This window comes from Mobula birostris, chromosome 9 (assembly GCF_030028105.1).
Source record: "Mobula birostris isolate sMobBir1 chromosome 9, sMobBir1.hap1, whole genome shotgun sequence".
NCBI classification, from domain to species: Eukaryota; Metazoa; Chordata; class Chondrichthyes; order Myliobatiformes; family Myliobatidae; genus Mobula; species Mobula birostris.
In genome coordinates, this window is record NC_092378.1 from 114,654,083 (window position 1) to 114,680,978 (window position 26,896).

General features: G+C 38.6%; 3 protein-coding genes across 3 annotated transcripts in view; 2 read left to right on the forward strand and 1 right to left on the reverse strand.

Moving 5' to 3' along the window:
- Window positions 1–7,757, forward strand: part of meiob (meiosis specific with OB-fold) — a 55,463-nt gene extending 47,706 nt beyond the window's left edge. Inside the window, exons 12-13 of the mRNA XM_072267307.1 lie at window positions 2,663–2,749; window positions 7,647–7,757. Coding sequence (XP_072123408.1) covers window positions 2,663–2,749; window positions 7,647–7,757 — 198 coding nt within the window. The remainder of the gene's footprint in view (window positions 1–2,662; window positions 2,750–7,646) is intronic.
- Window positions 7,758–10,267: 2,510 nt separating this feature from the next.
- On the reverse strand, window positions 10,268–11,869 carry fahd1 (fumarylacetoacetate hydrolase domain containing 1). Its single transcript, XM_072268646.1, has one exon. The coding sequence runs from the start codon at window positions 11,668–11,670 to the stop codon at window positions 11,011–11,013; it is 660 nt and encodes a 219-aa protein (XP_072124747.1). The 5' UTR covers window positions 11,671–11,869; the 3' UTR covers window positions 10,268–11,010.
- An 85-nt stretch (window positions 11,870–11,954) lies between these two features.
- hagh (hydroxyacylglutathione hydrolase) overlaps window positions 11,955–26,896 on the forward strand; it is a 47,615-nt gene continuing 32,673 nt past the window's right edge. Inside the window, exons 1-4 of the mRNA XM_072268647.1 lie at window positions 11,955–12,099; window positions 18,381–18,547; window positions 22,629–22,693; window positions 26,125–26,242. Coding sequence (XP_072124748.1) covers window positions 12,024–12,099; window positions 18,381–18,547; window positions 22,629–22,693; window positions 26,125–26,242 — 426 coding nt within the window. The 5' untranslated portion in view covers window positions 11,955–12,023. The remainder of the gene's footprint in view (window positions 12,100–18,380; window positions 18,548–22,628; window positions 22,694–26,124; window positions 26,243–26,896) is intronic.

The window sequence follows — 26,896 nt, forward strand, 5'->3', positions numbered from 1 at the left end:
TGAAAATAATCAGTGTGGCACTGTTTAGATGTAACTGGGAAACATGAGATTCAAGCTGATAGCTGATTACAGAATCTGGGTAGTGAACTTCGTATATGTAAATTTTATTTATCAGTAAATTTGTATTATAGAAGTAAAGAAAAATGTACCAATTAATCAGCCATCCTGATTGTTTGACTATCCAGTTGCACAATATGTGGAGATATACTACCCTTTTATGAAAAATGTAGCAGAGCATACAAAAATCTAGTTATAAGAAGTGTATTTTTAAGAATTCTGGAAGATTAAGGAAAGAATAGTAAAGTTCTATTTAAAATACTGTTTCTAGTCTTTGCTGTTGTGTACATTAGATTTGTAGACTTACAGGCTTGCTCTTTATGTAGAAACTATAGCTCATACTGGTTTAAGTGTCTTCAGTTGCATTGCTGCCCTTGAATAATCCTTCCTCTTTATCATAACATTTGCTACTATTTGTTCCAATGTCACTTTCCATCATTTTCCTTTACATTTTGTGTTAATTTATTTTACGTACATGGGAGGCATTTCGTTCAGTGTTATTCATTCATGCCAAGGAAAATGAAAGCAATACCTGTGATATGTTTTGCTACTTTCTTTAATTATTATAATTAAACAGAAGATTGTTTGTTTATTAGTTTGTAGCATTATTTTTAAAGAGAAAGACATTGACCAAATTGCTTTGTTTTAAGTACATACATGGAAAAATACCTACCCAAAACATTGATGTTGCTCAGTAAATGAGAATCTTATTCGTGTCTCAGCTAACATTGAATCTAAATATAAAACTTCATGTAATTAATTGCTCTTTCAGTAACATCACTCTTCTCCTGTCATATAACATGAAAAGCTTCAGACTCAAATGTCCAGACTGTCAATCCACTTAATGGCCTCCTCAGAAGCCAGTGGAAAAATGAACTGCTTCCTGTAACATATCTTACAGGCGAGTTGATGTGAAATCCAGTGGGGAATTCAAGAGAAACTAATTCACCCAGCAGGTGTGAGAGAATATGAAATACAAGGATATAAAAAAAACGAAGCGGGGCATGCCTTTCAGCCATTTCCACTTGGTATTCAATAGGTTCATAGAAAATAATTTCAGTGTTTTATCCTTATCTCATATGTCATAATTCTCTTAATATCTTGACATGTATTGTTCTCTCTTGAAAATACTCAGCAACCGAGTTCCTCCAAGCTCTTGAACTTCCAAAGATCTCTCATCATTTCATCCCTATTTGTCTCTGAAAAGGGAAAATAAAATTATTTGGAAGGTTGGAGATATTTTATGCAAGAAGTTGCCTTAATTGTAATAGTTTTCTCTGAAGGAGTAGCATTCCTCACAATTAAGAACCATAGTTATCTTACTAGTCTTAGACTACATTGTCCATTTCCTTCATTGAGTTTTCTTAACTCATCCATTGGTATAGTTCAGTTGTGGAATAATCACGAAGTAACTGAGCGTGAAATTTTGCCCAAATTTTGAAGAGTTGCAAAAATAGGTAGTTTGACTAACTACCAGAAAAAAATATAGCAATTAAGTTATAAGTAGTTCATCAACCCTCTTAAATAATGTAACTGAAGGAGAATGGTAGAGCTTTTTAATTCTTTCATCTTATTCAGCTGTGCAAGGTTAAGAGAACTTGTTAGTTAGAATGCTGGAAAAAGTAAATGAATAGCTGCATTAGACTCAAATCAGCTCAAATCAATGACAATCACCTCTGATCTGGGCTGACATTTACATGCTGGGCGTTACCTAATTAATTAACTTGTTTATTTGGGCTTTTTTTTTTAAAGATGTGCTGAGTGTGTCCTGGCTACGCTGCACCGCTGCATACTTTGCGGATCGGTATCGTTCCACAGCCCGGAGGTTGGGGACCACTGTTTTTACCACCCTGTATTGGCCTTACTTTCACCCCTGTCCACATGGTGCCTAAAAATGAGTTTAAGTGGTTCATTTTTAGTCCCTCCCTAACACTAGTTTTGATAGCCTTGGCATCAAGCACCAATACATTGGCCCACATTTATTAATAGCAGAAGAATGTTGAACTGTTTTATCCTTAGGAGCAGAAAATTCTCTGAACCCAGATTAGTAATTTGATGCAGATGCTATGGACCCATTGCATGAAAATTAACACTCTCTCTACACAAGACATGCCCAAGGTGCCAAATATGTGTTGTCATACTACATATACTAGTGGAACTCTTTTCTGGCAGTATCATAATTAGATTTGTAAAGAAGCAATATAAGGGCTTTACACTTGAATTCCATTCTGCTATGTCATCAGAAGTACCATCAGAATTTCTAAAATACAAGTGTCGGTAGAAGGAACAGTTAAGATGAGCATTATGATTTTAGGTGGATTCCAAAGGTTTGGAAACAAGCTCTTAAGGAATAGCATAAAGGACGTAATTCAGCTGTTATTTGCAGCTGGGACATTTTCTTTGCACTTTACTTAAGGTTTATGTTTAATTAGCAGAGGTTTGTATGAATTAAAAATCTTTTTAAGTTCGGAGCAGCAACAAAGAATGGATGACTGGAGAGAATCTGTTTAAATTATCTCCCTTGGTAGACCAACATGAGGAAACTTATTAATTCCCTGAAGATTTTGGAATACAAGATTTATTTTCTATATTTTATGCTATATAGACAGAAGAGTTTCGCAGTTTAACAGAAGAACAAAAAACATCATTAAAATGGAACTTCCTTTTGGAGAGGTGTAAAATCTATCTAAAGGTTTGAATTTTCTGTATCCTAGCTATATACTTTTAAAAGAACATCCTCCAAGACTATTTACAATTTACTGGGTCTACTTCTTATCCTATTGGGCTTAATGTCGTTGGGCTTGGCCAAAAGTTCCAAAGGGAAATTCTGGGTTCAACCAATCCAACAGATATCTTAGACTATCAGTAAAGTATAATACTTGTCCAGTCTTGCTGGAATTCCAGAACATTACATTAGGGAAATTGCCTCTCCAATTTTGCATCTGTCAGAATTAATGCAGGATCTGAGACCCTTCTCCCAAAGATTTCAGTCCTCAATTTAGGCAGCAATGGGGATTTTTCATCAATTATTATGATTTGTTTAATGTTTTTAATTAGTTCTAAATGTTTATATGACATTAATTAACTCTTTCAAAACTTACCTTTGGTAGTTTTTAAATTCACCTAAATATCAGAGACAGTTAAAAACTTAAAACCATAGAGTCATGGCATTATACAGTAGGGAAACACATTCTTCAGCCCAACTCACCCATGCTGACCAAGATGTCTTACTAAGCTTGTCCCATTTATCTACATCTTGTCCATATTCCTTAAAGCATTTCCTATTCATGTAACACACATAAAAAAAAACATAAGCACAAGGAAATCTGCAGATGCTGGAAATTCAAGCAACACACACAAAAAAACGCTGGTGAACACAGCCGGCCAGGCAGCATCTATAGGAAGAGGTACAGTCGACATTTCGGGCCGAGACCCTTTGTCAGGACTAACTGAAAGAAGAGCTAGTAAGAGATTTGAAAGTGAGAGGGGGAGGGGGAGATCTGAAATGATAGGAGAAGACAGGAGGGGGAGGGATGTAGCCAAGAGCTGGAAAGTTGATTGGCAAAATGGATACGAGGCTGGAGAAGGGAGAGGATCGTGGGACGGGAGGCCTAGGGAGAAAGAAAGGGGGAGGGGAGCTTAGAGGATGGGCAAGGAGTTATAGTGAGAGGGACAGACAGAGAAAAAAAGAGAGAAAAATAAATAAATAATAGACAGACAAATAAATAAATAAGGGTTGAGGTACAAAGGGGAGGTGGAGCATTAACGGAAGTTAGAGAAGTCAATGTTCATGCCATTCATGTCCTATTCATGTACCTGTTCCAATGTCTTTTAAACAATGTAATTATCATGTCTACCACTTCCTCTGGCAACATGTTCCGTATACTCACTGTCAAATATGTGAAAAAAAACTCATTGTTCAATTAGGAATAAGGATTCACCAAAACTAGTATTTAATTAGCAGCACTGCAGAAAATAGAGGCACTGAAGGGTGAAAAGTTCCTTTTCTTGGATAGTTCCAATGCTAAAAAAGGGTAACAATGGAAGCTGCTGTAGCTGTATTAATAACCTTTTAAATTCTCTCAGTTCAGAATCCATTCTTTTAGGTTGGAAATATATGTCACTTCAGTATTTCACAAAGATGCAAGGGGGATTATACAAACAAATGTGTGAATTTATGGATTAGGAGCAGGAGAACATTTGGCCCCTTGAGCCTGCTCTGTCATTTAATAAAATCAATTATGCATTCATGTCTTTTCACTTAGCTTATTAAGTCTCTGTGTACCTCTGCCTTAAATATATTCAAATACTCTGCTTCCGTTGTTTGTTGAAGAAAATAGTTCCAAAGACTCATGATAATATTGGAGGAAAAGAATCAGCTCACCTTTATAATAAATTACTTGTTTTTAAAAAATAGTGGTTCCCTAGTTCTAGATTCTCACACAAATGGAAACATCATCTTCACAATCACTCTGTCGGGATTTGTTTCAATCAAGTCCCTTCTCATAAAACAACCCCCTCATTTCATGGGTTCCCCAGATTATGAGTGAAGTAACTGCTTGCAGAAATCCAACTAGACAGAAATTCTCCCATACATTTTAAAAATAAGTTTTCAAGCTAGTAAAAAGTATAATAAAACATTTCATTGCATTCATTAATGATTGGATACAGTATAAATTCAATTAGTTTCATTATGGGTAGTGTTGGAGTGATTATTCAATTAAATGAAAGAATTATAGCAAGTGTGCATAGAGTAATACAATATGAGTTACTATACAAAGCAGATATTTCTGACTTAAGGAGAAATCAACCTACAAACAATTCTAAGGAACAAAAGTTCTAGATAAGCCAGGGACTGTCTGTATTAATTTAGTAATTATCTTTTCTGCTTCCAATATATTAAAATCATTCCTTAAATAAGGAGAACAAAACTGTACTTTTTACTTAAGGTTTGGTCTCAACAATACCCAATTTAGCTGAAGCATAACCTTTTTATTCAGTTCCCTCTACATATCAGAGTGATTTAGATAATACACTTTTTCTTGATTTTTCCTCCCAAAATCAGAATCAGGTTTATTATCACCAGCATGTGATGTGAAATTTGTTAACTTAGCAGCAGCAGTTCAATGCAATATATAATCTAGCAGAGAGAAAAAAAAATAACAATAATAATAAATAAACAAGTAAATCAATTACATATATTGAATAAATTTCAAAAAATGCAAAAACAGCAATACTGTATATTTTTTTAAAAGTGAGGTAGTAAAAAATTAGTCCAAAATGGACTAATCCACATTTTCCCCTTATTGCATTCATTTGTTCACTCACACATCTATCTGTATTCCCTTAGAACCTTTTATGTCCTCTGAATATAATACGCAAAATTACTGGAAGAACTCAGCAGGTAAAGAGTACACAGTCGACGTTTCGGACTGAGACCCTTCATCAGGACTCCTTTCCGTAGATGCTACCTGGCCTGCTGAGTTCCTCCAGCATATTCTCTGTATTGCCCATAACGTTTGAAAATCTTGATTAGAATCAGAAATCGAACAATGAATTTTCTCTAAATTTAAACATGACATAACATTGCATAACCATTGAGCATGTGTATGGGGGGCAACTTCCTTCCATTTAAGCAAGATAGCCCTCCTAGCCATAAGAGAAATAAAAGCCAGTACCCACAGATGAGAAGGCTCCAAAATTATAGCTCTTTCCTCAGCAATACCAAATAAGGCAGTCAAAGGATTGGGCTTAAAATTAACTTTAAAAAGTACAGAAAAAGTTTGGAATACATCTTTCCAATATTTTTCAAGGCTCGAATATGAATTAATGAAGCCTCTCCATTATTACATCTGTCGCAATAGGGAGATATATCTGCAAAAAGAAAGAGAGCTTGTCTTTAGACACATGAGCCCTATGTACCACTTTAAATTGTAGGAGGGAATGATGAAGAATTAACCATTTTGAAAATAGCCCTCCAGGTCTCATCAGATAATGAAGTCTGTAAATCCTTTTCCCAATCTTTTTTAATTTTGTCTAAAGGAGCCATTCTCAGTCCCAACAACAGACCATAAATATAAGATATTGGGCCGTTATCAAAAGGTTTCAAATTAAAAATTACATCTATTATGTTCTTATCTGGGTATATCTTGAACATTTGAACTGATCTGAGAAGCAACATGAATTTGCAAAGCAGAAATCATGTGTTATAAGTTTGATTGATGTGATACACTGTATTGCTGAATGCCTAAGGATATTAGTAAAATAGGATGTTGCATATCCAAATTTACCAATCACTCAAATAGTTCTGTCAACAGAGTAGATAAGAGTCATAAAATGCAGATGTATATTACTAAGTGTGGCATGAAGGAGTTTAATATTGGTAACAGCTCAAAACAAAGATGAGAAGAAATACCTTCAACCAAAGAATAGCAAATATTCTGAAATTTTCTATCTAAGAGGGCTGTGGAGTTTCAGTGTTTGAATATATTCAAGAATAAGTTCAGTTTTTTTTTGGATTAAGGGAATCAAGGAATATGAAGATGGGATCAGCTAGGATTTAATTGAATGGTGGAGTAGATGCAAGGGGCCTGTTGGCCTGTGCCTCCTGTTACTTCAGATGTTTTTATTTAACAGCAAAAGTAAGATTAGCCCATTTGAACCCTTGCAATTACTTTTTAAAAATGCAGTAGGAGAAGGCAAGAATTATCCAATAAACCAATAAAAAAAATACTGTAGCAGAGCTAGGAAGGTTGCTGTGCAGCAGCAGTTTGGCAAGTGACAAGAATCTGTGACCATATTGTAATTAGTTTGGAAGTTTATCCTTTATTTTTTAAGGTAGTTTTTTTTGGCAAAGAAGATCAAAAACTAAAATACAACGTTCATTTTTCCAAAATGATGTATGCAACTTGAGAGAACCCCATGACCAGATGTAATCAATTTTGAAAAGGATTGAGATTTTTATGTCTGTGAGGGTGATCACAGCAATATTTTATATACTGTACAACTTAATTTTTTAAAGTCACAATTTGGACTATCTTTAGTGTATGAATATATCATGTCAGTTATTAATATAAATAGAATTGGTCCTCTGTATTATGGCCCTGTATTCCAGGCTAGATCCTCTTCTTCCCAAAGCCTTTTGCTGCTCAAAAATCCCCACCAACACCTCGGTTTTGGATAAAGCAACTATAAAAACTGAGTACTGATGAAGGGTCTCGGCCTGAAACGTCGACTGTACCTCTTTCTAGAGATGCTGCGTTCACCAGCAACTTTGATGTGTGTAGCTTCTGTGATTTTCTCTTATCACATTCTAATTGTTTGAAGTAACCACAATGGTAGTTTTATACTGACAAACCATGTATGCTACATCTTGTACAATTAACTTCAGTTTTGATATTTTATTCTCTCTGGCACAATGAGCTGAAAAACTTCTGGACATTAAATATGTTGTTGAGAATTGGCAACCTATCTATTTATTTTGTTGTGTATTAAAACACAAATTTCAGCGAAGTTTTAAGTTTTTTCTCATATGTAGCTTTCCATATCAACATAAAAATACAAACTTATTTCTATCATTCTACATGTAGTTGATTCCATCAGGCAATGCAAGAAATGGAATAAGAACAAGTTTGCTTTCCTGCAAAATAGCCGATCCTGAAGAGGCAAGTCTGACTTTGTCCAACATATCAATTTCCTGAATGGCTGTTTATTATGGAGATGGACTGAAGTTCAAATATTTGCCTCCTAGCAAGAATAGTCTCCAAAACCTTAAATAAAAATTCTGATGCAGTTTATATAAATAGGTATTGTACTTACTATTACTTTGATTTAGATGGAAGTTATCAAACTTCATATTTCAAATATGTGCGAAGTCATCTGACAAATCAGTTTACTGGCAAGGGAATGACATGTAATACTAAAACCTATGGTTGCACTTTCCTAAGTTCACATTTTCCACAAGAAAATGTTGTTTAAAGAGTTAAATTAAGTTTACTGTTAATTCTTAGAGCTTAGTTGGTCCTCCTTGAATTATCCAATTTCTTTGTACTTTTCACACTTATTCAGTATGATTGAAGATATATACAGTATCATAAAATCTGATTGGTCTTCATCACTATTAACACAAAATTTCTCATTAGATATTGCTGAGTTGGTACTGATCTTTTAGAAGTCACTATATAGATATTGATGACAGTTATTTTAAAATGTTTGTGATAATTAAATTCTTGTGATGTCACAATAATCACAACATCTTAAAGATTTACATTTACAACATGGAATTTGGCAGTTTATCTTGAAGTAGTCAGTAAGTGAAAATTCTCTTACAGTATTTTTCTGTTTGTCAATCTATTTTAATTGTGCTATGAATATGGCTATAAACACTCTTTGAGACATATCTTAGTAATGCTACTTGCTTCAAATATTTGAATATTCTGTTCTTCTCAAAAGTGCACTTGTTACCATGTTATTTTCACTCATGTAAACCAGTCTTAAATATCTTAAAAAACAATAAAAAAAATTTAACTTTAAAATTGACTTGGAAAATTTGATTACCAAAACTTTAAGGGTAAGCAGTGTATTTTTTTTTCCTAAAAGGTTGTCTTCTGTACTATTATAATGGGTTTTGTAAAGCAATAGATATCTAGCCCAATGCAAACCTATTTTCCCAGCTTCTCCCCATTAAATGTCACTCTCCAAGGAATAGTGCAGACTTCCTATGTATCTGAGCAGCGTGGCATGAAGTTGGCATCTGATAGCTTCTATTAAATCCCAATTTAATGGTTTATTTTGAAGTTTCATTATCCTTGGCAGTTTCTCAACAAGGTTGACAAAGGTAAATGTTATTTCCAATGTAGATATTTATTTTGCAAATAGCTTTGAAAATTTTCAGAGCATTTTGTTCTGAAATATATTAAAGATCTTTTGCCACACATATTTCCTGCTAGATATTTAATTTTAAATTCCTGTATTTATAATGGAATCGGTTTCAGTAACACATTTTAATTTATCCTAAAACCTAGTGGTAAAGTTTTCAATACCACCGTTGATCTTAGAATATAGTGTGACATACGTGCATAGGAATTTTCATTATAAAATTGTACAGAATTGAAATATAATTATAACAGAATGCTCGGACTGAAACAAGGCGATTAAATATGTGTGTTCTGCCTGTAGTCTAATTTTTGGATGGAATTAAAATTATTTTAAAAAGAAGAAAAAATAGTTTCATTAATGAATAATGCTGTGGTTTGTATTAATTTATATTGTTACTATGTTGATTTTTCTTTCCAATTGTTACCACTGGATTCAGTGTTAGAAAATTTAGGTCTGTCATATCATTTCACACATTTTCAGCAAAGGCCAATTTATGGAACCAGTTATAAATATCATGGAGAATAGCATTAAGACTTTTAGCAGTGAAGGCTTTAACTGTTTTTATCTCTATATCTAAGAAATGTAGAAATTTCAGCTCAATGTTCAACATCATCATTCCTACTGTCCTGATCAAAAAGCTACAGAACCCGGGTCTCTGTACCCACCTCTGCAATTGCATCCTTAACTTCCTAAGTGGAAGACCACAATCTGTCCGGATTGGTAATAATAGCTCCTCCTTACCAACAATCACCACTGGCACTCCTCAGGAATTTGTGCTTAGCCCACTGCTCTACTCTGTCTATACCCATGACTGTGTGGCTAGGCACAGCTCAAATGCCATCTATAAATGTGCTGATGATACATCCATCGTTAGCAGAATCTCAGATGGAGGCGACAGGGCGTACAAGAGCGAGATATACCAACTAGTTGAGTGGTGTCACAGCAACAACCTTGCACTCAATGTCAGTAAATCCAAAGAAGTGATTGGGGGCTTTAGAAAGGGTAGGATAAGGGAACATGAACCAATCCTCATAGAGGGATCATACTGTGCAATTTCAAGCTCCTGGATGTCAAGACATCTTTAAGGAGTGGTGCCTCAGAAAGACGGCGTCCATTAATAAAGCCATCACCCAGGACATGCCCTTTTCTCATTGTTACTGTAAGGAAGGAGGTACAAAAGCCCGAAGACACATATTCAGCAATTCAGAAACAGCTTCTTCCACTCTGCCATTGGATATTGAACCGATGAACATGACCTCTTTTTCAATTATATCTGTATTTGAACTATTTTTAATTTAACTATTTAATATACATATGCTTGCTGTAATTGATTTACTTATTTTTTCCTGTATTATCATGTATTGAATTGTATTGCTGCTGCTAAGTTAACAAATTTCACGACATATGCCAGTGATATTAAACCTGATTTTGATTCAGCTGTAATTTCTATATTTCCTAAATGAAGAGATAAAATTTAGCCAAGCTCTAATCTTTAGGCTCTAATCTCTAATTAGACAAAACCAATGTTAGAGATGCCGATTTTGCATACACACCTGATAGTCAAAATCAGCAAATCCGTTGCCTTATACACAATCTTAGTTAGGTTACCCCATGTCTCTCGAAGAGACCTTGCTCTAAAACTGATTCCACTCCTCACTCATAACTGTCTGCTCTTTCACCTCTACAAGCCCCACTCAGACTGGGCAGGACATTCATGCAGTAATTGCTGCAACGTCCAAAATGGTCATTACAACGCTCATTGCACAGAATTTCTAGGCCAAAATTTAGTAAATAACGAATCTGGTAGACGTGAAGTTGTGCCAGATTAGTATTCATCAAAATACTGACACTGAACCATTTATTTTAGTTTTGGACAGTTTCAAATGCTACAATTATTTGGATCAATTGCTGATTCAGTTGATTAGAGTATAAAATTTAAGTTCAGCCAATGGGGCTGCTATTGTAGTTTATTCAGTATGCAGCAGACGCTTTTGCACGCTGCAATATCGGACTCAAAAATGCAGTGTGTTTCTGGCCTGCTCATGACACGTTCACGTAAATGTACTTGATGTAAAATTAACGCCTTTCCACTTTGAACTTCATGGTAATAAGGTCGTCAATCCCAGCTTGCAATTCATCGTGTTCCTTCACGGCAGAGACTCCTGCAGGTGTGCCGGTGAGAATCAGATCGCCCTTTTCCATCGTAATAATCCCGCTGATGTAATGAATGAGAAAGGGAATGGGGAATATCATCTGCGAAGTGTGCCCTTGCTGCCTCAGCTGGCCATTAACCTTTAGCCAGAGTGTCAGGTGATGAGGCTCGGGGACTTTTTCCTTGGGAATGAAATCGCTGACGGGACAAGAACAGTCAAAAGCTTTGGCTAGTGTCCAGGGATGGCCCTTCCTCTTGCACTCGTCCTGAACAACCCTGGCTGTCATGTCCAGGCACAGGGCATAGCCCCCCACGTAGTCCATGGCATCTGCTTGCGGGATCTCTCTGCCCCCCTTGGCCAGCACCACCCCTAGTTCAACTTCGTGGTGAAGATTATGACAATAGTAGGGAAGGCGAAGTGGCGAGCCCTCCCTCACATAGGCGCTAGGCGGTTTGAGGAAAAGCAGCGGCTCACCAGTGGGCACCGGATTCTTCAGCTCTTTGGCGTGATCAGCGTAGTTCCTCCCCACACAGACGATCTTTCTCCCCCACTCCCAGAAGCGGTTCAGGTGCATGGAAGCCATCCTACCGTCGCTTGGGAATGGCGGAAGCCGGCAGTAACTGACGGAGCCTGGGGCCCCATTCACGGAGGGGTTAATTTCCTGCTGGCACCCTGAACGCCTTTACAATCGTTTGCATTTTCCCAAAATCCCAAATGTGTGTAAACACGTTGCAGCTTTTTAAAATATATTTTTAAAAATATCTATACATATATTTTTAATTTGCAGTTTAACATTTGTAGCGACTACACCTACAGTTGCAGGGGTAAGATTGCAATTGGTTACGAACACCCAATCGGGGCGGGGAGCGGCTCAAGGTTGGAGGTTAAAGGCTGCCCTGCTCAGTTGTCTGTGGGCTTTTTCCCAGTTCTTCAGTTATGGTCGTTTTATTGCGCCGAATCAGTACTGCCTCTGTGTTGGGAGCTGCTGCCTGGAGACTCGGTAGGATACGGTGTGGGTATGACACAGCTTCTTCCCACACGAATCAAACTGCATTTCAACATGCATTTGTCATTGCAGCTAATGTGGATTCCAAGCGATGTTTAACTCTTTAATTGCAACCTCAGGTGTTCCTTTGCAAGCATTTTCTATTTCTATTACCCCAGGCTTTGTCACCATATTCCAAAATTCTGGGGGGGGGGGTGATTGGGACAATATATTTTTAATCCTTAGACTAGTTTAAAACATCGATATCTTTATGGTACTCCTCGAAGTATTTTTAAACTTTTTCTAATTAAGCTGTTTTGGATATTTAATTTGATAAAAGACTGCGACATATTTTGATAGTTGTCGCCTCTTCAGTGTTTGTTGTGTCTGTCAATTAGCAGCGACGTCACTGTTGGGTAGTCGTTATCTGCATTGAATGTTTACAAGTAACGAGTGTAGTGCACTGGGACGCATTCAAATGCTGGAATTCTTAAATTAACAATATTTTCTGAAATTGTCTCAATTAAAGCTCTTATTGTTAACTCAGCTGCCCACGAGGAACAATGTGTGTTTTGGAATTGGAGACGGGGATAAACGGTGGGAGGGGGCGGAACCTAAACAACTTTTTGAAAAGTTCTGGTGGGTAGGGTAGCAGTTTATTACCTAGACAACACACACACAAAATTCTGAAGGAACTCAGTAGGCCAGGCAGCGTCTATGGAAAAAACGTTTCGGGCTCAGACCCTTAATCACTAGCATTTTGTTTGTGTTGCTATGAATTTCTAACATCTGCAGATTTCTCGTGTTTACTTAATATTTATGAACTAATTGTGTAAACGAAGAGAAGTTGTTTTGGGAAACTATGGAGCATTGAAAATGTTCATAACAAGATGATATTTCTGGTTTAACAAAAAATATTATACCACAGGTGGTATAAACCAATGTTCTAGTGTTTGATAATTTGTAGTTTCTGGAAACCTGCTTAAATCTCTACATTCTCTATATCATAAAAGAACACAATCTGGTTTATGTGAACAATACTATTACAAAACTGCATTATTAAACATTAAAATGTTTCTAAATAAATCAGGTTTTGTGTTGCAATGTACAATAGTCTATTAGATCCCCAATTTATTTCTTCATACTTTTTTCATTGACTTTTGTAATACAGGACTAAGGTCAATGAACTTGTAGCACAGTTACAGATGGGCAATTATGATATTGTAAGTATCACTGAATCATGGTTGAAAGAACATTGTAGCTGGGAGCTGAATGTCCAAGGATACACATTGTATCAAAAGGACAAGCAGGAAAGCAGAGAGGTTGGTGTGGCTCTTTTGGTAAAAAAATGAAATTAAATCATTAAAAAGAAGTGACATAGGGTTGGAAGGTGTTGAATTTTTGTGGATAGAGGTAAGGAACTGCAATGATAAAAAGACCCTAACGGGAGTTATATACAACTTCCAAACAGTAGTAAAGATGTAGTCTGCAAGTTACAAAGGGAGATAGAAAATACATGCCAAAAGGCAATATTACAGTAGTCATGGAGGATTTCAATATTCAGATTGATTGGGAAAATCAGGTTGGTGCAGGATTCCAAGAAGAGAAATATCTAGAATGCCTATGGAATGGCTTTTAGAGCAGCTCGTGGTTGAGCCTGCTATTCTGGATTGTGTGTTGTGTAATAAACTGGAATTGGTTAGAGGGCCCAAGAACCCTTGGGGGTAAGTGATCGTACTATCAGATTCACATTGAAATTAGAGAAGGAGAAGCTAAAGTCAGATGTATCAGTACTACAGTGATGTAAAGGAAATTAAAGAGGCATGAGAGAAGAGTTGCCCGGAATTGATTGGAAAAGAACACTGGCAGAGCTAACAGCAGAGCAGCAATGGCTGGAATTTCTGAAAGCAATTTGGAAGGCACAGGATAAATAAATCCCAAAGAGAAAGAAATATCCTAAAGGCAGGGTGACACACCATGACTAACAAGGGAAGTCAAAGACAACATAAAAGCCCTAAGAGAAGGCATATAATAAAGCAAAAATCAGTGAGAAGTAAGAGGATTGGAAGCTTTTAAATACCAACAGAAGGCAGCTCAAAAAAAGAATTAAGGTAAAGATGGAATACAGAAGTAAGCTAGCCAATATTAAAGAGGATATCAAAAGTTTCTTCAAATACATAAAGTGTAAAAGAGGCGAGTGGATTATGGGCCCCTGGAAAACGATGTTGGAGAGGGTGTAATAGGGGACAAGGAAATGGTGGATGAACTGAATAAGTATTTTGCACCAGTCTTCACTGTGGAAGTTGTCGGGTAATGAAGTCTGTGAAATTACCATTACTAGTGAGAATGTTCTTGGGAAACTGAAAGGTCTGAAGGTAGATAAGTCACCTGGACCAGATGGCGTTACACCCCAGAGTCCTGAAAGAGGTGGCTAAAGAGAATGTGGCGGCATTAGTAATCATCTTTCAAGAATCACTAGATTCTGGAATGGTTCCAGAAGTCTGGAAAATTTCAAATGTCTCAACTCTGCAGGAAGGGAAAAAGACAGAAGAAAGGAAATTATAGGACAGTTAGTCTGACCTCAGTGGTTGGGAAGGCGTTGGAGTCGATTGTTAAGGATGTGGTTTCAGGGTACTTGGAGGCACATGATAAAATAGACCATAGTCAGTGTGGTTTCCTCAAGGGAAAATCTTGCTTGACAAATCTGCTGGAATTCTATGAAGAAATAACAAGCAGGATAGACAAAGGAGAATCGGTTGATGTGTACTTGGATTTTCAGAAGGCCTTTCACAAGGTGCCACACATGAGACTGTGTAACAAGCTATGAGCCCATGGTATTGCAGGAAAGGTTCTGGAATGGATAAAACAGTGGCTGATTGTAAGTGTGTTAGGGCCGATTCTTTTTACATTATATGTCAATGGCTTGGATGATGGAATTGATGGCTTTGTTGCAAAGTTTGCAGACGATTGAAGATGGGTGGAGGGACAGATAGTTCTGAGGAAATAAGGAAGCTCCAGGATTTAGACAGATTAAGAAAATGGGCAAAGAAATGGCAGATAGAATGCAGTGTCAGGAAGTGTGTGGTCAAGTACTTTGGTAGAAGAAACGAAAGGGTTGGCTATTTTCTAAATGCAAAGAAAATACAAAATTCTAAGGTGCAAAAGGATTTATGAATCCTTTCGCAGTATTCCCTAAAGGTTAATCTGCAGGTGAGTCTGTGGTGAGGAAGGCAAATTCAATGTTAGCATTCATTTCACAAGGACTAGAATATAAAAGCAAGGATGTAATGTTGAGACTTTATAAAGCATTGGTGAGACCTCACATGGTGTATTTTGAACAGTTTTGGGGCCCTTATCTTAGAAAAGATGTGCTGAAACTGGAGAGGGTTCAAAGGGGATTTACGAAAATGATTCCAGGCTTGAATGATTTGTCATACGAGGAGTGTTTGATGGTTCTGGGCCACTATTCACTAGAATTTAGAAGAATAGAGGGTGACCTAATTGAAACCTGTTGAATGGTGAAAGCCTTGATAGAGTGGATGTGGAGAGGATGTTTCCTGTTGTGGGAAGATCTAAGACCAGAGAACACAGAATAGAGCGGCATCCTTTTAGAACAGAGATGAAAAGGAATTTCTTTAACCAGAGAATGGTGAATCTGTGGAATTCTTTCCACAGGCAGCTGTGGAAGCCAAGACTTAATGTATATTTAAGGCAGATGTTGATAGATTATTGATTGGTCTGGGCATGAAGGGATACATGGGGAAAGACAGAAAATTTGGGCTGAGAGGAAAAATGGATCAACCATGATGAAATAGCAGAGCAGACTTGATGGCCTAATTCTGATCCTATTATCATATAATCTACTGGTCTTAGTCAATAATATTAAAGAGGATACTAAAAGTTTCTTCAGATATATGAAGTGTAAAAGGTAGGTGAGAGTGGATATCGGACCCCTGGAAATAATGCTGGCGAGGTGTAGTGGGGGACAAGTAGTTGGCAGACAAACTGAATAAGTATTTTGCATCAGAATTCACTGTGGAAAACACTAACAGTATGGTGGAAGTTCCAGGTGTCAGGGGTCATTTTGTGTGTAGTTATCATTACTAGAGAGAAGCTTTCAAGAATCATTAGATTCTGGAATGGTTCTGGCGGATTGCAAAATTGTAAAGAAGGGAGAGAGGCAGAAGAAAGGAAATCATAGGCCAGTTAGTCTGACCTTGGGTTGGAAAGACGTTGGAGTGGATTATTAAGGATGAGGTCGCAGGGTACTTGAAGGCACATGATAAAATCGGCTGTAATCAGCATGGTTTCCTCAGGTAAGAATCATGCCTGACAAATCTGTTGGAATTCTTTGAAGCAATAACAAGCAGGGTAGACAAAGGAGAATTGTTGAGGTTGTGTACTTGGATTTTCAGAAGGCCTTTGACAAGATGGTTTACATAAAGTTGCTTGAAAAGCTATGAGCCCATGGTATTACAGGAAAGATTCTAGCAAGGATAAAGCAGTGGCTGATTGGCAAAAGGTAAAGAATGGAAATAAAGGGAGCCTTTTCTGGTTGGCTGCAGGTGAGTAGTGTTGTTCCACAGGGGTCTGTGTTGGGACCTCTTCCTTTTACACAATATGTCACTGATTTTGGTGATGGAATTGATGGCCTTATTGCAAAGTTTGCAGATGATATGTAGATAGGTGGAGGGGCAGATAGTTTTGAGGAAATAGGGTGGCTACAGAAGGACCTAAACAGATTAGGAGAATCAGCAAAATAGTGGCAGATGGAATACAGTGCCAGGAAATGTATGGTCATGCATTTTGTTAGAAGAAATGAAAGGGATGACTATTTTCTAAATGGAGAGAAAATACAAAAAAAAACTGAGGTGCAAAAGGGACTTGGGAGTCATTGTGCAGGATTCCCTAAAGGTTAATTTGTAGGTTGAGTCTGTGCTGAGGAAGGCAAATGTGATGTTAGCATTAATTTCAGGAGGACTAGAATGTATAAGTAGGATTTAATGTTGAGACTTTATAAAGCACTAGTAAGGCCTCACTTAGATTATTGTGACCAGTTTTGGCTCGTTAGCTTAAAAAAAGAAGTGCTGAGAATGGAAATGGTTCAAAGGTGGTATATGAAACTATTCCAGCCTTGAATGGCTTGTCATACAAAGCGTTTTCGAAGGCTCGGGGCGTGTATTCACTAGAATTTAGAAGAATGACTGGTGACCTAATTGAAATCTATCGAATGGTGAAAGGCCCTGATAGAGTGGATGTGGAGAGGATGTTTCCTGTGGTGGGAGAGTCTAAGACCAGAGGGCGCAGTTTCAGAATAGAGGGATGTACTTTTAGAACAGAGGTGAGGAAGAATTTCTTTTGCCAGAGAATGGCAAATCTGCGGAATACTTTGCCACAGGCAGCTGTGGAGGCCAAGTCTTTATGTATATTTAAGGCAGAGATTGATAGATTATTGATTAGTCAGGGCATGAAGGGATATGGGGAGAAAGCAGGAGATTGGTGTTGAGAGGAAAATTGGATCAGCCATGATGACATGGCAGAGCAGACTCAATGAGCCAAATGGCCCAATTCTGCTCCTATGTCTTATCGCTTTATTGTCTGAATAGTATTCATAGAGATTATGTCCAAAAAAGGGAGCTACTTATCTAACCTAGTATTAGACTTTTCACAGGAATTACTTACCTAATCCAACTTCTATAATTTTTCACCCTTTTGTTTAAAAATGATTCTGAAAATGTTCTGGAGAGGTGAGAGATCTTCCTGTTGGCCTTTCTTAAAGTTTGAAGTGAGGACGTGAAAGAACCTTTCCTTCATTAACACTCAGTCTACTTTAAAGGTGTGTATTTTTGGAAAATTGCCCTGGTAAAATTAAGCTTTCAGATGGGGAGAATGGAAAATTTTGCCCGGGAATTAAACACATGAGAAAATATTACTTCTGATTAATTCAATTTGTTTTCCACATATAATTAGAGGCCCCCATACAAAGTATAATACATTGACAATTTTTAGCAGTTAATTGACCATGGGCAACACGGTTAGCACAGTGCTTTACAGTACTAGCAATCCTAGTTCAGCTCCTGCAGAAGCCAATATAGTGTTCTCCCCATGACTGCATGATGTACTGGTTGGTAGGTTAATTGGTTATAGTAAATTGTCCCGTGATCAGGCTAGGGTTAAATTAGGGGTTTCTGGGCGGTTCGGCTCAAAGGGTCGGAAGGGGCTTTTCCAAGCTGTAACTCAATAAATAAATAATATTCAGAAGTAATGTGTACGGTTTAATCTTTGTTTATTTCCTTACTTATTCACAGGTTCATATTACTTTTACTCTGGAGAGGCCGTTAGAAAATCTGACGTTCTCATCAAGGCCAAGATGAAGATTGAGCTGTTGCCAGCGCTGACGGATAACTACATGTATCTTCTCATTGATAATGAAACCAGAGAAGCAGCAATAGTGGATCCAGTGGAGCCAAAGAAGGCAAGTGTGGAAAAAAAATATATACATATTTTAACCAGTTAGGTCTGTAATTCTCAACCAAGAGCTCAATCAGTTGTCCATGTGACATTCAGTTTTTTTAAAAAAAAAGTGAAGATTGATGCTTGCAGTTTGTTATCTGTAGAGCAGGACCACTGTGAAAAGATGGGATTTCCAGACATCCCACTGCTGTGAGTTTGAACCCAAATTTATTTTAACAATTAATATAGCATTGTAGCGGTGTGCTACACACAGCGCTAAAATAACCACACGTAATCGGTGAGGTAGAGTTGTGATAAAAAAAAGATTTATTCAGACTTTGCTGCCTGCTTTAAAGTCTTCCTGTTCCCGCCCTCCCTGGATGGGACTGCTGTGGGGAATGCATAATCACAGACCCTTTCCGTGCGTGGGATTTTCCCCCTGCTGGTGAAGATGGCCTGGCGCCCTTTTTGGGGCCGGCCTCTCTGCCAGCGCGTGCCAGTTTGTGTGTGCTAGAAAGTGGGTCGCCACAGTATGCTTACTTAAAATGTGCTAAGTATAGAAATGAGAGGGGCAATGAACTTGCATCGAATTTCTGTCAATTGATACACAACTTGAATGGCTGCCTCAGAAAGCAAGTTGTCTGGGATCTGCTGTCAAGGCACAGAAGGCAAATGGGTTAAAAACCACCAGTTTGGTTTTATTATCATTTCCATATTTGGTAATGATGCTGTTGAGGTATTTAACCTTCACTCCAGCAAGTTTTCCCCTGTTGTAAAGTAAATCTACATGTGGAGTAGGAATGTGTTCACCCACTGTCACCACCCATCCAGAACCAAGATCTTTCCAGCCTCTGTCATTGGACTGCAGTATATACATCACTTTTCTTTTTAGGTGCATGATCATAGGCTGAGCTCAAGTAAGCATTAACACTTGCACTGAAGTGTGTAAGAAAGTGAACCATATATAAAACATCCCTTTTTTTCCCAAAAAAAGTCTTACAAATTTGCTCCTGTACCACATCACCATCCCCTGACAATAAAGGTCCACAGGGAGACTCTGATTAGCCCTAGAAGCAATGGTGAATTGTCATTAAATTACACTGGGAGGCCATTGGCATCAAGCTGCACGAAAAGCCTTTGGCCAGCTGAGGAAAAAGCACGTTCAAAGATCAGACCCAGTATTAACCTATAATATTTACTACTCTGTACCTAGTACGCTGTACCAGACACTTCAAAACACCGTCTCTGTGAAATGCTGCAAGCCTATTGGTAGGATGTCAGCCTCAGCCCTTCTTCTCTTTGCCCCCCCCCCCCCCCCCCCCCAGGATCATTCAGGGGCTACTAGTGGGAGCAGGATATTGTACGGGCATAATTATGAATTTCAGTTCTCTGAATTCATAAACTACAGGGAAATCTGTAATGGTAGCAAGTCCTCTGGCTGATCCTATGGGTGGGATGAGAAGTTGATTAAATCCTCTACCCTATGAGTATAGGTCTCGGCATAAAACTTAGATGACCTCCATAAAGCAGCAGTTAGCTGCCAACTCTGAGATGTTGTAAAGGTCGGTTGCAGTGGCAACTTCCTAATCCAAGAAATATCCTGGTAAATCTCCTCAGCATCCTTTCTAAAGCTTCCACATCCTTCCTATAATGAGGTGACCAGAACTGAACACTATATTTCAAAGTGTGGTCAAACCAGACTTCTATAGAGCTGCAACATTACCTCATGGCTCTTGAACTCAACCTTCTGACTAATGAACGCCAACACACCACAGGCTTTTTTAACCATCCGATTAACTTGTGTGGCAGCTTTGAGGGATCTATGGACTTGAACCCCATGATCCCTCTGTCCTCCACACTGCCAAGAATCCTGCCATTAGCCCTGTATCTGCATTTGTTTGGCTTTCCAATGTGTATCACCTCACACTTTTTCGGATTGAACTCCCTCTGACATTCTTGAACACACTTAAAGGTTTTGCACTAAGGATGTGCCAGTCAGTATTAGGGAAGTTGAAGTCATTAATGATAGCAACCATTTTTTTTTTTTTTTTTTTTTTTTTTTTTGCACCTTTTCTAAATCTGACCCTGATTTGTTCCTTGGTGTCTCTGTTACTATTGAAGGGTCTATAAATACTCCCAATAGAGTGATTACTCCCTTCCTATCTCTGACTTCCACGCATACTGACTCAGTGGACAATTCCTCCGGGATATCTTCCCTCTCTGCAGCTGTGATACTTTCACTGACCAGCAATACCACTCCCTACACTTCTTAACTCTCCATTTCTTTTGAAACATCTAAGCTCTAGAACATCCCGCAGCCATTCCTGCCCTTGTGACAGCCAAGTCTCTGTAATGGCCACAACATCATAGTTCCATGAACTGATCCATGCTCGCAAGTTAATCACCCATGTTCCTGATATTTCTCACATTAAAACAGCTCAACCAGATCTGCCCACAATGATATTTGTTCTCCCATCCCTAAAATTGGGTGTATCCCATCCCATATTTATGTCATACGTTCCCCAGAAGAGTTCCTAATAATCCACAAATTTGAACCCTGACCCCTGCACAAATTCTTCAGCCGCACTGCAAAATCATCCTATTCTTACCCTCTCAAAAATTGGATACTGCACTATCATTGATCCAATTTTAAGGAAATTAATGGGTGATCTCTCAGTGCTGTTGCTGCATAACCCCAGGGATTTGATCCTGATCCTGGATACTGTGTAGAGCAAATGTCAGGAATTGAATTTCTTGCGGAACGTTCAGGAGATGGAAATAAGTGCATTCTGCTGTTCTCTAGGTTAAGTTAGTTTTATGTGTATAAGGCTTGCTTTTAAGTGTCTGTATTCTGATGTCTCTGTACACAAACAATATGTTTAGTATGTTATGTGGACTGATGTGCTGGCTACAGATTTGGCCCACTTCTGATCTGATTTGCAAGTAGTTAACATTGTAAATAATAAATGTTTGGCTACTCTGGTTTCAGGGAATGTTCCTATAGATGTGTAACTATTGATTTCAGATCATTAATTAATCTCAAAACAATGTGGACATTTTTCATGTTTATGGGATCTTGCTTTGCACAAATTGGCTGTTGTAATTCCTTCATTACAGCAGCAGTTGCAGTTTAGAAGTGTTTCAACTATTAAAAAGTATTGAGATGTGAGAAGTAGCGAAAGGTGAGAGTTCCTGCAGGACACTATTGAAGACTGACTAGTTACCAGTTTCAAACCACTTAAACTCTTTTATTGTCCATGTACAAAAAATATGACTCACAGCCATCAAGTGCAGTGGTTAGCATAACACTTTACAGTACCAGTGACCCAGGTTCAATTCCCACCGCTGCCTGTAAGGAGTTTGTACGTTCTCCCCGTGTCTGTGTGGGTTTCCTCCACGTGCTCCGGTTTCCTTCCGCGGTCCAAGGACATTCCGGTTGGTAGGGTAATTTGTCGTTGTAAGTTGGCCTGTGATTAGGCTAGAATTAAATGGGGGGGGGGGGAAGGGGTTTGTTGGGCAGTATGGCTGGAAGGGCCATGCTGTATCTCAATACAATAAAGTGTATTAATTTGAGGAAATGGTGAGCTGCATACTGTACACCCTGTATAGACAGTTCACACACAGCATGCTGACCAAAACATACTTACAAATACTAGGAAACTAATACTGGGAAACTAAGAAAAACTCATACTTTCTAGAAAGATTGAGGGGAGTAAACCTAGAGGAAGACCTTGGCTTATGTATGTCAAAAGCATAGCCAGGTGGCTACACATCGAGGAAATGGAAGTCATCCAAAAGACGAAGGATAGATCTATATGGAAAACCATGATCACCAAAGTCCGCATCGGATATGGTACCTAGACTGGCAGGAAACGAATGAAACAATTTGAAGAAAAATAAATATTCTAGTAAATTTAAAAAGCCATGTGTAAAAACCACTAATACTCTTACTTTCTGCCTGTCTTCTCTAACAGGCAACGTTTCAGTTTCCTTTGTATATCACATAATATCGCTGAAGTTTATTTTTGGGAACAAATGCTGCAAACATTACAAATAAGGTTTGGTCTCTCATGACTTATCTTGCTTTTGCTTCCCTCGTTTAGGTAGTTGAAGCAGTTAAGAAACATGGAGTAAGACTGACCTCTGTCCTTACCACGCACCACCACTGGTAAGCAAGCTCTTTAAAGCAAACTTTTGCACAGGAGTGAAAAATATACCCTGACATTGATGCGCATTTGTGCTCTTGTATTCCCCACATCCCCCGTGCTAACGTGAGAGATTAAAGCAGAATAAACAATGGAAATGAGGACAGAGTGATAGAAAGTAATGTTGCTCAGGTGGTAATGGCACGATTTGGTCATAGTATGGTTTGAAGCTCAGCTGTGTTGAACAAGATACTGAAATTGACTACAGGAGACTCGGGAGACTGCAGATGCAGGAACAAAACAAATTGCTGGAGGAACCCAGTGGGTCAAGCAGCGTTTGTCCTTGTTGGTGGTGAACTTCCGACTGGTTTATTAACGAGTCTTGGTGTTTCTGTATTTGATCATCTGGACTAACGTTGCTTCTTCCTGTTTTCCACTCCTCTTCTGGATCTAGATAGGAAGGAGGCTGGATTAGTAAGAAGGCAAGAAAAGACAAAGTTGTAATTCGGGATAGAAACGTTCAGACAATAAAACACAGAAAACCAAAGGACTTTTAGATAAACTCAGCAGAAGCTCATCACCATACATGAAGGGACTGAGTTGATGAACAGGAACTTTCAGAAGAACCAGCTAAGTCTTGTAATCTGACTAAAGCTACAAGGATCTGCTAGTTGGCCTATTTGAAAACTACTGTAGTCTGTATACTGCTTTCATATGTGCATTTTGTTTATTATTCATTTCTCAGCATGTGGGCAATGCTGGTAAGATTTTATTGCCTTTCACTTATTGATATTGAGAAGGTGATAGAGAGCGACCACAGGCCTTCTGGTTAAGGTGCAGCCACAACACTGGTGAGGACATAGATCGAGGATTTAGACTCAGTGAAGGAACAGTGTCATTGTCTCAAAGTCAGTATGGTATGTGTCTTCAAGTCCTTCGAGGGAATGCTACAAGCAGTGATGGTGAGATTGGTTTTTGGGAGGTGCTGGCAGAGTACCATGGGAAATCAACTCATGAGTTTTGTAAGTGGTTTACTCTACAGCCACAGTGGTGGGGGTAAGACCTATTCAGAGTTGTGGATGGGATATCAGGCAAGCCAATGGCTTTGACTGATAACTCAAGCTTCTTGAGTGTTGTTGCAGCTGCACTCATCCATGCAAGTAGAGAGTATTCCATCCCATCACATCACATCACATTCCTGACTTGTGCCTTGTAGACAGTGAGGAAACTTTGGGTGTCAGAAGGTGAGTAGCTTACATAGCATGCCCAGTGCTTCTGTAGCCATAACATTGATGTGGCCAGACCTGATGAGTTTCTGGAAATTTGTTGACAAAGACCTTGGTAATGCTAGTGCCACTGGGTTGTTCATTATGTGGCACAAGTGTTACCTGTCACTTACCTGAAGGTGGGCTGTTTCATTTGCTGAGTTAAGCATTGTGCCACCGCAAGCAAACATCCTCACTTCACAACTTACAGTGGAAAGAATGTCTCAGTGAAGCAGCTGAAGATAGTTAAGCAAGAGTTTACCCTTAGGAAGTCCTGCAGTGATATCCTGGGGCTGGAATGTTGACCTCTCACAACCACAGCCAGTTTCCTTTGTTTAAAAGATGACTCTCAAAGGGTTGTAGAGTTTTACAGCACCAAAATAGGCCCTTCAGGCAAACTCATCCATCCGAACCAGGATGCCTGCTCGAGATAGTCCCATTTGCCTGCACATGGCCCATATTGCTCGAAACCTTTCCTATCCGTGTATCTGTCCAAATGCCTTCAAATATTTTATCTTTGCAACTCTTCTCTTTTCTCAGGCAGCTTAATCCATATACCAAGCACCCTCTGTGCAGAAAAATTTGCCTCTTGGGTCCCCTTTAAATGTTCCCCTCTCACAAACCTAAGTCCTAGAGTTTTAGATTGCTCTACCCTGGGGAAAATAGCTAGGACTATCTAAGCTGTATTATGTCCCTCATGATTAGTAAATGTTTGTAAGATCACCCTTCAACCTCCTTTGCTGCAGGGTAACCAGGCCCACTCTGACCAGTCTGTCCTCATAACTGAAGCCCTGCAGTCCCACCCTGTTCAAGCTCTCAGCGTTGCCAGAGCTCCATAATAGTTTATAGTTATAGACCATCCCACCTGTCTTGTGGAATTCATCTCTTCTTTCCATGTTTGGAACCACCTGGGATGAGATCTAGAGCCAAATGATTCTGTTGAAACTGAAATGGTTTCAGTAAGTAGGTTATTATAGAGTGAATCTTGCTGGAGAGTGTCGATGGGGACACCTTCCATCATTTTATTGAAAAATGAGATTAGACTAATGAGGTAGTAATTAGCTGGTGTGGATTTGTACTGTTTTTGCAAGCTGTATATACCTAGAAAATTTTACACATTGTCATATAGGTACCAATGTCGTATCTGTACTGGAATAACTTGACTAGAGGCGTAATTATTTCTGGAAAGCAAGTCTTCGGTACAAAAAAACGGGATTTTGTCTGGTCCTGTTGCTTTTCCAGTGCTGTCATAAATTTTGTTATCAGATGAAGTAAATTGGATTGGCTTCTTTGCTGGCTGTAATCTTGGATGGACTAACACTTCAGGCTGATCATGTTTATAAACGGTTAGCCTTTATCTTTAGTGCTCACGTGCTGGGTCTTGCCATCGTGGGGGACGTGGTTGTTCTTGAGATTTTTTCTTTCTCATTGGCAATTTGATTACCAAGTACCATTCGTGATTAAATGTGGGAATTCTGTAGAGCTTGATGTGAGCAATTGATTGTGGGATTACTTTTCTGTCCATTTGTTTATGAGATAGAAGAGGCCTTTTGGGTCCCTGGGCCAATGCCAGCCCTCAGAGCATTCCAATCAGTTCCATTCCCTACAACTTATTCTTTCACATGCCCATCAATTCTTTGTCCCATTACATGATGGATAATTTACACTGGCCAATTAACCTGCCAGCCTGTGTTTTGAGATGTGGGAGAAAATGAGAGTACCTGCAGGAAACCCACATGGTCACATACAAAACGTACAAACTCTGCACAGATAGCAGTCAAGCTCCAGGTTGAACAAGGGCCAGTGAAGCGTGTGCAGTGCTGTGCCATTTTGCTGCATGTTTACCAGGTTGGCACCTTGTTTTAGGTATCCCTAGTGTGGACCATACAACACGATACTAAATTGCTAAGAAATAGAGAGAGAATTGTATATCCAGTTTGAATCCACAACGGTCTCCCATCTAAGCATTTGAATTTTTTGACAGCAGTTAAAGATAAATGAAAACCAACACCAGGATGGTGCATTGTTAGGATAACCTCGCGAGATGTCAGCTTTCTATTTGCCCAGTGCTGTCTCACCTTTATAACAGTCGCAACTCATTTCCACTATACTCCACACTGATAGCAAAGCTTATTTTCTTTTATCATTTACATCTGGTTTTCATGATAATTGTGTATTTTTGTTTTCAGGGACCATGCTGGAGGGAATGTGGATCTGGTAAAGAAAGTACCTGGCCTCCACGTCTACGGTGGTGATGAACGCATTGGAGCTCTCACGTGCAAAGTATCGCATAAGAAAAAGTTCCAGGTAGACACTGATATCTATGAAGGGGTGCTGGAAGATTCACATGCACCTCTAATGATTACTGCTGTAGCTTTCTTTTACAGCCAAGATCACAGTGTAATAAAAGTATTTATTTGCTTCTGTGAATTACATTCAGTAGCAGTTATGAAGAGGACTCAAATAATCTTTAAATTGCATTCTCAAAAAACAATTTTTCCATTATCTTTCATTTTGCTGGAGGGACTGCTGATAAATGGGCACAGGTCCAAGCTTTACCTGGTCAGGCCTGTAGAGTGCTTGATGACAATCTGATTAGCAGGAAATAATGATTGCAGTAAGTTCTACTTGCTTTCCCCTCTCCCAACCCTCCTCTGTTCGGGTGTTGGCACATCCAGCAGCCTTGCCAAAAGCTCTTCAGATATGGTGAGTAAGTGACTGGCGCCCATGGGCTTAAAAATATATTGTTTTATGGGCCATATTTTGCATCCGATCTCCCCTAGTTCCACTTTCCTTAACAGTTTATTTTCTCTGTGCTAAACCTATTTTCTATAAAGTTCATCTGTAGTTTGATTGAGTGATTAAAACAATATTGTTTTGAAGAGGATACAAGTATTTCTTCTAATAATCAATACAGTGATTTATGTTTAAAATTTGAACTAACTGCAAGATTTTTATTGT

Bases quoted from the DNA above. Each gene is read 5' to 3' on its own strand.
- fahd1 (XM_072268646.1), bottom strand. From the start codon at position 11,670: ATGGCTTCCATGCACCTGAACCGCTTCTGGGAGTGGGGGAGAAAGATC.